General features: G+C 45.6%; 1 protein-coding gene across 1 annotated transcript in view; it reads right to left on the bottom strand.

The window, feature by feature from the left end:
• The window catches only part of SND1 (staphylococcal nuclease and tudor domain containing 1), a 410,316-nt gene that overhangs the window by 368,126 nt on the left and 29,148 nt on the right, over nucleotides 1–13,042 (bottom strand). The window contains exons 2-3 of the mRNA XM_002712078.5: nucleotides 9,626–9,775; nucleotides 2,450–2,570 (exon numbers count right to left, since the gene is read on the bottom strand). Of these exons, the coding sequence (XP_002712124.1) occupies nucleotides 2,450–2,570; nucleotides 9,626–9,775 (271 nt within the window). The remainder of the gene's footprint in view (nucleotides 1–2,449; nucleotides 2,571–9,625; nucleotides 9,776–13,042) is intronic.

Below are 13,042 nucleotides of genomic sequence, written 5' to 3'. Positions count from 1 at the left end.
TTAAGCAACAGACATCTTAAAAACATCTTTAAGGATAATTTAAAATGTCAGCCTCTCTTATCAACAAGTTGGTTATTCTGATTGAAGATAAAATGAACTCTTAGAGGTGGTCTCTTCACAGAAATATCTATACCAGTAATCATCTGCACTCTGCAATTATGTTTTGAGAGGAACAGAAGATTAACCAGTGCTTATAGAATTGAAATGTTTTAGATAATGAAATGCTTTAGTAACTGCATTTTTTAGACAATACAGTAACTGGTTCCACTCGATAATAATACTTACAGGTTTATTTCCTACTATATGAGGGGTACTCAGAAAGTTCATGGAAAATGGGTATTATGAAAAACCTAGGTGGTAGGTTCTATGATCCTTTGCATAAAAATAATCTTATTTTTAATTCCATGTTTCACAAACTTTTTGAAGGATGCCAATATTATTAGAAGTGTTAAGAGGCAAATTTACTTATTCTCTCCCATTCTGAAAGAAAATTCTATATGATTCCAATAATTCTCCATTCCATCAAGAAACAGCTAGCCATTTGCTAAAATGTCCAAAAAAAGGCTGTTCTCCACCAAGTAAGAAATTGGCTGGACAGGATACCTCAGCTCAATTTTCTAAGACCTACCATTAAAATCAATCTTTTTTTTTTAAAGATTTTATTTATTTATTTTGAAGTCGGAGTTACACAGAGAGAGAAGGAGAGGCAGAGAGAGAGGTCCTCTACCTGCTGGTTCACTCCCCAACTGGCCAAAACAGCCAGAGCTGCACCAACCCGAAGCCAGGGACCAGGAGCCTCCTCTGGGTCTCCCACGAGGGTACAGGGGCCCGAGGACCTGGGCCATCCTCCACTGCCCTCCTTGACTACAGAGAGCTGGATCAGAAGTGGAACAGCCAGGTCTCGAACTGGCACCCATATGGGATGCCAGCACCACAGGTGGAGGCTCACCCGCTACGCCTCAGTGCCGGCCCCTAACATCAGTCTTAACAGAACATTATTAGCCTTGTTTTCTACCTTGCTTGCTTACCTCTACCACTGACCAATCACTCAAGTCAAACACATTATCCAAAATAGCCCAGTAGCATGGGAAGGGTTTAAACAAAATTAAACTGACAAGAGGAAGGGAGCGGCTGGCACTGTGGCATGGTTGGTAAAGCCCTGCTTTTGTGATGCTTGCTTATGCCTGCCGGCATCCCATACGGATGCTGGTTCAAGTCCTCACCACTCCACTGTGATCCATTTTCCTGCTATGGACTGGGAAAGTAGGGGAAGATGGCCCAAGTCCTTGGGCCCCTGCCACTCATGTGGGAGACCTGGAAGAAGCTTCTAGCTCCTGGCTTTGGCCTGGCTTAGCCTTGGGGAGTGAACCAGCAGACGGAAGACCCCTCTGTCTCTACCGTTCCCTCTGTAACTCTGAGTTTCAAATAAACAAAAAAATCTTAAAAAAAAATAAAATTAAAGGGAAGAGAAGTAAGAAGAGGAAACAGGAGACAATAATAGAGTGGAGAGATGAGAAAAGTGGAGTGGAGCACAGAAGAGAAATAAAAAGAAAAAAATCCTGGGAATTCTCAGAAAATATCTGCACCCAAATTACTCCAAATGAAAATAACTGTTTATGTTCTTCTGAAATGTGTTCTGGAGATAGGCTACCATTTCTTTCAGTGCTTTCTATCTGTTCAAACTTCATCCCCCAATCCTACTCTCTCCACCACTTAAGCCAAAGACCCCAACACTTTAATATTTCATGAGCTTGTGGCCAGCTAAACAACAGGTATGTCTAGATGTGCGTGCACACACACATACTTATCAAGCACAGAGTCTACGGCAGAGCTGGGTGCTTTATATATACTATCTTTTGAAACTGTCGGTAACTCAAAAATGAAGCAACTAGGCTTCACAGAGATAAAGAATTAAGTAAAAGTACAATAGGAATACTCAGAATTTTAACCAACATCTACACTATTCCAAAGTCAATGTTCCTTCCATTCTAATATAAAACGTGGGGCCAGGACAAAACCACAGGTCCTAAACAAATCTTCCTTAAAGAGTCCCCAGGAAGAGAAGAAAAGCAACAAGACAAATAAAGGAACGAGAAGATGTAATAGGAAATCTATAAGAATTCGATTAGCACTCTGACCTAGAAACACAGAACCACTGAGTTCCACCTGATGACGGCCTAAACACAAGCAGGATGCTACACTGCACTACACAGACGACACCGAGCCCAGGAAGCAGCACACAAATAAGCGAGGCACAGGAATTGTGGGGGCATTCCTAGGCACCCTTGTGCCGTGCGCACAGCATCCAGAGCACTTCCAGTTTCATGGACGGCCAGCTGTTCCAAGGTACCTCAACCACAACCCACCCTGGCATCCCACCACAGGAACACAATCTTAGGAGGAACTTCAGACTCAAAGAGAAACGGGTCCTCCCTTCCTTGGTGCTCACCTTTTCCAAGGTAGATCAGGCCATACTCTCGCCCCTGTTGAGTCTTGTTTTCTATCGTGAAACAGACTTCCTTGCCAATCAGCTTCTTCCGCAGAAACTCTCGAGCAGGGAAAGCCCAAGGCTGAAAGACAAAAAGCCAAATGTGCCACGTGAGAAATGCCTGCCTCCCAACCCCAATCAGCATGCAAGCAACTTCACGCCTTCAATAAAGGTTGGGTACCTACCAGGTCCTGGTCCTGTGCTAGGCCCTAAGGAGAATATAAAAGCGACAGACACAACACAAACTGCATACTTCAGGGGCTTATTAAAAACAAAAAAGGAGGACCTATCACCTAATTTAACTAGCACAAGCCCTAAAAAATAGGCCCCAGGGTTTCCCTGACTCTGGAAGTAGCACTTATCTCCATCACTGTCTAATCTGAGTTTCAGCTTACTTGGTGAATAATATTTGCCAACATGTTTATATAGTACTTAGCATGTGCCAGCCACTGCTCTAAATGCTTTCTATATATCAACCCACCCACTGAAATGGGAAGCGCAAGCTCCAGGAACCCACCCAGGCAGAGGGAAGTCATCAGTAGTAACTATCACCTCCAATTGTTTGCCACTTGCCAGTTTACTTTCACTGACTGTTAAGCTAGCTTGAACAAGTGAAACGCATTAGAACAGGTTTTAGTGCTATTATTGAGTGAATCCCCAGCCTTCGTTATGTCACTGCTGCCACCTTTTTACAGCACAGCTACAGAGGCGAGACGACATCCCCCACAATGTCTCCTACTTCTGCTCTGGTCAGAAGTCCTCATTAGTCCCAGAATCTTACAGAAGGCAGCAGTTACGGCCCCTGAGAAGAGATCACACTGACAAAGGATTCTTCCCTCTGAACACCAATTCCAGGCACAGGCACAAGGAAGGAGTCACACTTCCCCACACACCACTCCCTAGGATGGTATGGACAGAACTTGTGCCCTGAAGCCCTATCACAGTGCCACCTGAATTTATAGTCTGAAGCCAGCTTAGTACCCAAATTTCCTTGGAACAGCAATGGAAGGGGTAAGAATTCCTAGAAACACACGCTCAATAGAAGCTCATGTGCCAAAAAGAAGAATGCAAGGATATGAGTTGATGCCTTTTACAAAATAAGCTTACCTGGACTATTAGAATCTCTTGAAGGTTTGAACTAGGGCTACACATAGTGAAGTCAAAACAGTAAATCAGAAGCATGAAAGAAAAGCTTTTGCTAACCTTTTTCAGTCCATGAAAATTATCCTATGGGGTCACCCAACAACAAGAAAAATATCCCTGACTTCCCAGAAAGCAGCAGTCATAAAGTAGCAAGTTCACCAACCCGCTAGGCTGGTATTCTTTTTTTTTTCCTTTAATATTTATTTATTTATTTATTTGAAAGGCAAAGTTACAGGGAGACTGGGAGAGAGACAGAGAGATCTTCCATCCACGAGTTCCCCCTCTTAAAAGGCTGCAACAAGCACAGCTGGGCTGATCCAAAGACAGGAGCCAGGAGCTTCTTCCAGGTCTCCCACATAGGTACAAGGATCCAAGCACTTGGGCCACCTTCTGTTGCTTTCCCAAGCACATTAGCAGAGAGCTGGATCAGAAGCAGAGCAGCCGGGACTCGAACTGGGGCCCATATGGGATGCCGGCACTGCAGGAATTGCAAGCAGTGGCTTTACTGGCTATGCCACAACTGCGGTCCCTAGGCTGGTATTCCTAACACCAATCATGAGTAGTTACAGGAAGAACTGATAAGTAAGTAAAGGCTCCCAAAGACCCAAAACACACCCATGCTCACTTGATAACTCTCTCCTCCAAGCATCAACACAAAGGAGCTATTCACCTTATTGTTATACCTTATTCTTACTTCTGGCCCACTTCTTAAAAATAAAATGATATCAATCACCAAAAAATCTGATGATAAGCTATCTCAATTATCGGAGAGGGCGCTGTGGCACAGTGGGCCGAGCCTCAGCTTGCAATGCAGGTGTCCCATACCAGGGCGCTGCTTGGAGTCCCAGCTACTCCACTTGCAATCCAGTGCCCAGCTAAAGCACCTGGGAAGGCAGTGGATGCTGGGTCCATGTCCTTGAGTTCTTGACTCACATGGGAGCCTGATGGAGTTTCTGGCTCATGGCTTTGGCCTTCCCTAGCCCAGGCTGTTGCAGGCATTTAAGTAGTGAGATAGCAGACGGACAATTGATCTGTCTGCCTTTTTGGGAAAAAAAAAAAAAAAAAAACAACTCAATTATCAGCAACATGAGAGAAGCAGTGCTGAACCAATTAACATAGCCTCCCACATTTTTATTACTTTAGTGATCCATGTATTCCAAAAACATACAAGACCATAATGATGTTTAAGGTTTAGTCCTGGGGCTGGCACTGTGTGTGTTGCTGCCTGCAGTACGTGCATCCCAAATGGGCGCTGGTTTGAGTCCCAGCTGCTCCATTTTCGATCCAGCTCTCTGCTATGGCCTGGGAAAGCAGTAGAAGATGGTCCAAGTCCTTGGGCCCCTGCACCTGTGTGGGAGACTCGGAAGAAGCTCCTGGCTTCGGATCAGCGTAGCCTCAGCCACTGTGGCCATCTGGGGAGTGAACCAACAGATGGAAGACCTCTCTCCCTCTCTTTCTCTCTTTCTCTGCCTCTGCCTCTTTGTAACTCTACCTTTCAAATAAATAAATATTAAAAAAAAAAAAAAAAGATTTAGTCCTGATCATGCTCAGAGCTGGAATTCAGTTAAGACACTGCTCTCTAAATACTGGGAAAGTTCTGACAAGACAGGTGATCCTCAAGGACACCCAGACTTTGGTGAATGCTCACTTACTGAGGGTCAGAACACAAGGAGACTCTTTAGCGAAAACCCTCTGATCTACCAGTCAGGCTGACAGTCCTCCAAACACTTTTTAAACCTGCTGAAGGAACACCCTCCTCCAAGTACCTAAGATTTCACAGCTGGCCAGTCAGCGTGCACTGAGAGCCACTCTGGAGGTCCTGAAAGGGACATATACCTAGTCCCATAAGAATGAGTAATCTAGCTTCTGTTATCTTCCTTTCCTGAACCACCCTTCTCAAGCCGTGTTCCATTCAGTGCTGGCAAACCTAGTAAATGGACTGGAGAGTCACAGGCTATGCAGGAAAAAGTCTGGCCACACCGCTTGCCACAGGGAAGGAGAGCACTCTGGGAGAGAGTCCTTGTGGAAGTGAGGCCAATGCTTCCATTTGTACACACCAGACAGACAGGCAGAAGGCTATCAAAGCCAACAGAACCCGCAAGAACAGTGAGAGCAAAGCACAAAGAGAAATTTGTTCGAAGCAGTCAAATAAGGAACAGAATGGCCTAATTGGAAGAATAACTATGGTCTATTCAAATGAGTTCCCAGAGCTCCAACTAAGAAGCAAGTGGCCTTTAGGTAGGTGAGATTCAAAATTCTCTCTGCCCTTTAGAAAGCTCCTGAGCAAGCACCCTGGAAGCTCCCTCCCACTCCAGACCCAGGCAAGGTTGCTTTGTCTACCCAACGAAAGAGAACTTCTTCATATCAATCTTCTCTTTGGTCGGAGAATCCTAAAACTACTAGGGCAAAACTGAACTCCAGTATACATGTAAAACCTGAAAGCTAATTACTTTTGTACTTTTACTCAATACTTCTTGCCCCTCTTTCTCATCCAATCGTCCTGCTGTACTACCTAAATAAGTAACCGAAAATCCTGCTCTACCATCCCTCTCCACCACCACAACCCTCAAAAGCTCCAGAGAATGCTGTACTGTGACATTCATTTCTGTTATTTCTGTTGAAACCTACATACAGAGCTATACGCAGCAAGAGTTCAATAAATCAGTGGAAAATAAATATATAATTCCCACAGTGCCCATCAATGCAGTATCCAGGAGCCTGGAGTAGCTAGGCAACCGTGGGGATTAGCCTGCAACAGAGAAGTGACGGCTGGGGACATACGGTAGAGCTGCTTTCATTGCCACAGGACTTAGGAAAAAGCTGAGTTCCTTTTGAAGGAAGATATCATGCGAGAAAGCAAAGAATAACGAAGTGAATGCTATTTGGGACAGTGATACAAAGGGAAACAAATGAACAGTAATGTCCTTGATTCTCGGTGAATGTGAAAAACAACCTGCCAACATGCTCCAAAACAATGGGAAGCCAGAGAGGAAGGCTAATGGCACAGGGCAGGGTCCACCGACCCTCCAAAAAGGAGGTGCTCGGGCCCCTTTGCTCACTCCCGGCTGTCAAGTTATTCACTATCTACCTGCTTTGTGCCAGGCACTGACTAGGCACAGGGACACAGCAGTGAGAAAAAGTTCTTCCCTCTGAAGAGCATACAGTCTAGAAGAGAAAGACGCATCTACAGAGAATGAAATGTTGTGACGGCTATGACAGCAGGAAGACAGGAGGGCGCTGAAGGGAGACGTTAGGTGTAGCTTCTCAGGAGACAGGAACTCCCAGGCCACACAAGTGGGGAAGGCACTCTGAGGGAGGGGGCACCACACGACAAGGGCAGGGGGAGGCCAGGGCACTTCAGCACGGCAGGGGCTCACATCCCAGAGGGATCCTGTATCCAAGGGCTGATGGGCCAGGCGGAGGAGTTTAGAATCGGTAGCAGCAGTAATGAGCATTCACTGGAGTGTCTGGAAAACACTGAGCGAGGGAATAAATGCAATTCTGTTTCAGAGAGATCTGGGAGGATATGGAGAATGCATCGGGGAAGGAGAATGAAAGCAAAGAGACAGTTATTTAACATTCCAAGCACACTATCAGAGTTGAACAAAGAACAATGGCAGTGGTAATGAAATGTCAAGGGTGGATAAGAGAGATTTGGAGGCAGAATCCTGAGGTTTTGATAATGTTGGCCCAGGAGTGGGGGCCAGAACGAGAGCGGGGGAAGTCTGGGTTTTGGTTTGCGTCGCGAGTTGGCTTCACCAGGAGCTTGCACTACAGCAGCTCCGATGGCACAGTAGGAGGAAAAGCAGATCCCAGCAGAGTGCGGGGCAACTGGATTACAAATGAAAGGAGAAATGGTTGTGGGCTACAAAAGGCTGAAAGCTGCAGCCAAACCCGTCATCTCTCGGGGATGTCAAGAGTCACCAGGAGACATAGGGACCGAGGCACCCTAGGAGACATAAAAATCTATGGAACTACACTGTAATGCTGGGTACAAGACCACATGGTGCCCTTCCAGCTGGGACAGTTCTGGTAAGATTCTATTGTCCTCTTACAGGCCATGCTTAGAACAGGTTCCAACTGGCGTTGCGTTTCTCTGCCCTAGATTCTCATCCACAAACAGGAAATAAATACCCAACCCGTCTTTCTTGGAGGTTACACTGCTTCTTCCTTCAGGGGAAATGAACTTAATCACCTCCAAGAAAGATCGACACTCTTTGCCTCTTAGAAGCAGTCAAGCTGTTATGCATAAACACGAAACCGAGAAAAAAAAAACCTTTAGCTTGTTGATTTAGCTCTTTTTCAGTTAGCACCCTTAATTTTAAATATGCTGACAGAAATGTAATATGGGGTCTAACACCACAAGGAGGATTTGTAGTAACAAATTAATAGGCTACAGCAGTGATTTCCAAAACTCCCATTTATTAAGTACTTTATATGACTGCACTAAGCACTTCGAATTACCTTGCTTAATCCTCATCAAACTCTGAGGAATACACCACTATCTTATTTCCAATGCTTGGGGTCACTGATGCAGAATCAATGAGAAAGAAATTATTTTAATCTAGTTCATCATTTTCTAAGAATCTATCTGATGGCTATTGGAAAAATCATGGGTAAATTTTTCTCTATTATCTAATGTTGCTTCACTATTTTTTTAAGATTTATTTGTTTATTTAAAAGTGAGAGAAAGACAAAGAGAAGGATCCCCATCTACTGGTTCACTCCGCCAAGTGGCATTAACAACAAGGGCTGGGCAGACTGAAGCAGGAGCCAGAAACTCCATCCGGGTCTCCCACACGGGTGGCACGAACTCAAGTACTTGAGCCATCACCTGCAGCCTTTCGAGATGCTGCACAAGAAGAGGAGTAGCCAGGCCTTGGATCCGGCACTCCTATAGAGGAAGCATCGCTGCTCAACTGTTGTGCCACACACCAAGTCTGGATGGCTTCTTAATTCAAATAAAATGGCTTTTATCAGTGATGTTAAAAACCAAACGCTTTCTTATATAAAATACTACCCATGAGCTCGCGCTTCTTCTCCTTCGTCTCCACAGCAGGGAACAGCACACGAAAGCTACGGCGCCAACGTGCCTGACGTCATCCACTCTGAGCAGAGGACAAACACCTGGAATCCAGAGACTTCACTGCTGACAGCCAAAACACGACTACAGGAGAGCCTGGCACCAGTACTTCGAAGTGTAGGAGCCATAGGCGTCAACAAGACTGAAGCCATACCAAACCAGGCCTCAGAGCAGCTGCCCGCAGACAGGAGCTGCAGGAGCCAGAGACAGACCACACAAGGAAGAAAAGCAAGTGAGGCAAGGAAGAGCCTCAAGTTACCAAAACAACGGTTCTTAACAACTCGCCTGAGAAACCGGTAAAAACTGCTTTCTGAAAAGAATCCTGTTTACACAAACTTTTGCTATTTCATAGGGTCCACAGAAGCCTTTAGGGGTCACAGATCCCAGATGAAGACTCTGCAATAAAGTGCAGGCTTGGTATTTATACTATGCTACCCATTTATGAAAATGAACGTATCTGTCACACAGGCATTAGATATCTCTGGGAGGATGCACGGGAGACTACCTGGGGACAGAACAAGATTCTTCATTTCCATCTTATGAGTTTTGAAGAATTAAAAAGTAAATTAATAAAGAGGCTCTGCCATGATCAACAGCAACTTCAGAAGGCTGGGAAACTACCAATCTCTATTCCAAGCGAAGGGGCAGTGAAACGACCCACAGACCTAAGCCTAAGGCAAAGGGTATGAGACTGTAAGTCTTGCCTCAAAGGAATTAATACATAAGCAAGCCATAATACATAATACATAATCCAGCCACTGTAGCTGATCTAGAGTCATCAGTCCCATAACACTGAAAAATAAACAAAACAAAACAGAAAAGACTGCATCACAATTGCATCAAGCAGGCAAGGAGCAGACGGGCCTGTGACCTTGGCCCACAGGCTCGGAGAGGCCCCAAGAAGCGCCTACCTCATCAGGGGTATCTTTTCCATCAGGTTGCGTGGCAGCTGCCCGCCGGGCAAGGTTTCCAGCACGGATATTGCTGAGGTTGATCTGCCTCTCAGGAGGAGGCCCACCACGTGGCTGCCCTCGGACAATGATGGCACAGCCGGAGAGAACCTAAGGAGGAGAGAAAAGGTTAAAATGAGTGGACATCAGGTAAGGCAAAACGAAGGCTGTTCATGTCTATCTCCCCAACATACCAAAACAGTCCTTGATCCCTTGGATACACTCAGTGGCTCACTGAATGGCTAAATGAACAGGACTGTTCTTAATTTTATAACATCTACCTGCATAAAGCCTTGGGCCAGACTGTGAAATGGACTCAGCAATATAAGCAGGAATTAAACAAAAGAAAAACACTGACATGAATAGCCTGGGGTGGAAAGGCACCCAAGACACGAAGGCTGTGTTGCTCCTGTCAGTTAATAAGGTAACAGTCCCTCCACACTTCCCAACCCAGGATGGACGCAAACAATGGAAGACTTAAGAAGAGGGGAAGCAAAAGGAATTAGTCCCTACCTACCATCCAGGTAGAACTGAGCATGCCCAAGGCCAAGAGAGAAATACAGAACTTAATCCAGAAAGGTCATGTCCTATGACTGCAACAGAATCTAATAGGCACCCTAAGGCTGCCACGCTTTCATCTTTCGAATCAAAGGGGCCAGGCATGGAACCCACTGGCAACTGTGAACAGAGTTCTTAAGTTCTCTGACATTTAACTTTAACATATCTGCAAGTGAGAAGGGGTTGAAATGAGAGAAGGCAAGAAGGGATGCACAGAAAAAATAGCCTAAGCTATTCAAATTCTCTTTGGTCAGTGAAGTCACAAGGAGGCTCAAGCAGTGGCTTCACTACATCTGAAAGACTCTGTTACATGCTTCAGAAATGCCACGTGGCTACTGAAAGGTTAGTAGACAGAAATGGGAGGGTTTAGTCAATATAGAGTACTACCTAGGTAACACCACGGGTGTCTCTGGAAAGGAACAATTCTTCTAAAGGAGGAGAGGAAGGTTATGAAGCAAAGCAATTCCTGTATACATGTTTGTAGATGACATTTGTTCCTTACCTATTTACCCTATTTACTTTAATTAACGCTTTAAATTGTGAAACAGAAATAAATAAATATCACAAGGGGTGGGTGTTTGGTGCAATGGTTAAGCTGGAGCTCAGGATATCTGCATCCCGTGTCAGAGTAGCTGGCTGGAGACCTGGCTACTCTGCTTCTGACCCAGCTTCCTGCTGATACACTCCCCATGAAGCAGTGGATGAAATCCCAAGTGCTTGGGTCCCTGCCACTCACATACGAGACTCAAATAGAGTTTCTGGCTCCTAACTTTGTTCTGGCCCACCATGTGGGTATTTGGGGAGTAAACCAGGAGATGGAAGTCCTCTCTTCAAATATGTCTTTCTGTCTGTCTGTCTCTCTCTCTCTGCCTTTCAAGTAAAGATAGATAAATTAAAAATCTTACAAGAATAAAATCAAGGGAGCCAGCGCTGTGGTACAGTGATGCCAGCATCCCATGAGCACTGGCTCAGGCCCCAGCTGCTCCGCTTCTGATCCAGCTCCCTGCTAATACACCTGGGAATTCAATGGAAGACAGCACAAGCACTCAGGCCCCTACACTCACATGAGAGACTGGGACAGAGTTCCAGGCTCCTGGATAAACAGTAACAGTACAGTCTCCGATCCCTTCTGAGCAGTCTTGTTTACAGTGTGAAGTAGAGGTCCACTTAATTTTGTTGCAGGTAGTTATCTTCTTGCTCTGATATATTTTTGTCAAAAGGACAACTCTGTCTCCTCATGAATTGTTTTGGCAGTCTTTTTTAAAAAAATTATTTATTTATTTGAAAGGCAGAGTGACACAGAGGGAGAGACACAGAGAAGATACTGGTTCAACCTTCAAATGCCCACAAAAGCCAGGGCTGGGGCAGGCTGAAGCCAGCAACTCCATCCAGTTCTCCCACATGGGTGGCAGGGGCCCAGGTACTCAAGCCTTTATAAGCTGCCTCCATAGGTGTATTAGCAGGCAGTTGGATTAGAAGTTGAATTTAGGATGCAGGGATTGCAAGTGGCTGCTTCACCCTCTGTGCAACAATGCCTACCCCTTAGCAGTCTTTGAAATTTAGTAGACCACACACGTGTGGATTTATTTTGGGCTTCGTTTGGTGATTATTATTATTATTATTATTTTTTTGACAGGCAGAGTAGACAGTGAGAGAGAGACAGAGAGAAAGGTCTTCCTTTGCCGTTGGTTTACCCCCAAATGGCCGCTGCAGCTGCTGCGGCCGGCGCACCGCGCTGATCCAAAGCCAGGAGCCAGGTGCTTCTCCTGGTCTCTCATGGGGTGCAGGGCCCAAGCACTTGGGCCATCCTCCACTGCACTCCCGGGCCACAGCAGAGAGCTGGCCTGGAAGAGGGGCAACTGGGACAGAATCCAGTGCCCTGACCGGGACTAGAACCCGGGGTGCCGGTGCCACAGGCGGAGGATTAGCCTAGTGAACTGTGGTGCCGGCCCATTTTGTGATATTTATTAAGGGTCTGCCCTGATTTTTTTATACTGTTCCTCATATTAACAGATACTGCTGTTATGATATAGTGGCTATATCTAAATAGATGTGCCTGTTAGGGAAATTCCCCATGGACCTAATAAGATGCCATTCATTCTTACGTCATGAGATTTTTTGTTCTTGGGTTAGGCTTTTTTGATATACTTACAAACTTCTCTACTGTCACTTTCTTTGTCCTATGTATTGTGTGGCTCTGTTTTTATATAAGATTTACTTGTATTTGTTGGGAAGGCAGAGCTACACACACACACACACACAGAGGGAGAGACAGAATGAGAGAGGGAGAGATCTTCCATCTGCTGGTTTACTCACAAACGGCTGCAACAGGCAGGGCTAGGCCAGGCCAAAGCTAGGAGCCTGGAACTCCACCCAGGGATTCCATGTGGGTGGTAGAGACCCAGGCACTTGGGCCGTCCTCCACTGCCTTCCCAGGCACATTAGCAAGAAACTGGTTTGAAAATAGAGCTCATATGGGATGCTGGTGTTGTGGGTGGTGGCTTAACCTGCCCCGCCACGATGTTTTCTGTCTTTTGTTAGTGGTCTGGGGGTTAAAAGAGTTAAACACACCAAATCATTTCCCAGAATCTAGTGGAGATTGAATGTGGTGTTCCTGTTGCTGGGCAATATTTCAGTGGCTGCCTACATAGTGTTTCACTTTAGGTTAAGTCTCCTGGAAACCTACGATTGAGATGAACAGTCTGAGTCTCAGCTACCTTGCTCTACCTTTGTGACTGTGTGACTTGTGCCCTGCAGCCAGGTCCTTTGAATCACACCACATCTCTCTGCAGTCTTTATTGGCAGAGCTGAGAAATATCT

This window comes from Oryctolagus cuniculus, chromosome 3 (genome assembly GCF_964237555.1).
Source record: "Oryctolagus cuniculus chromosome 3, mOryCun1.1, whole genome shotgun sequence".
NCBI lineage: Eukaryota > Metazoa > Chordata > Mammalia > Lagomorpha > Leporidae > Oryctolagus > Oryctolagus cuniculus.
This window is presented reverse-complemented; position numbering and strand designations above follow the sequence as displayed.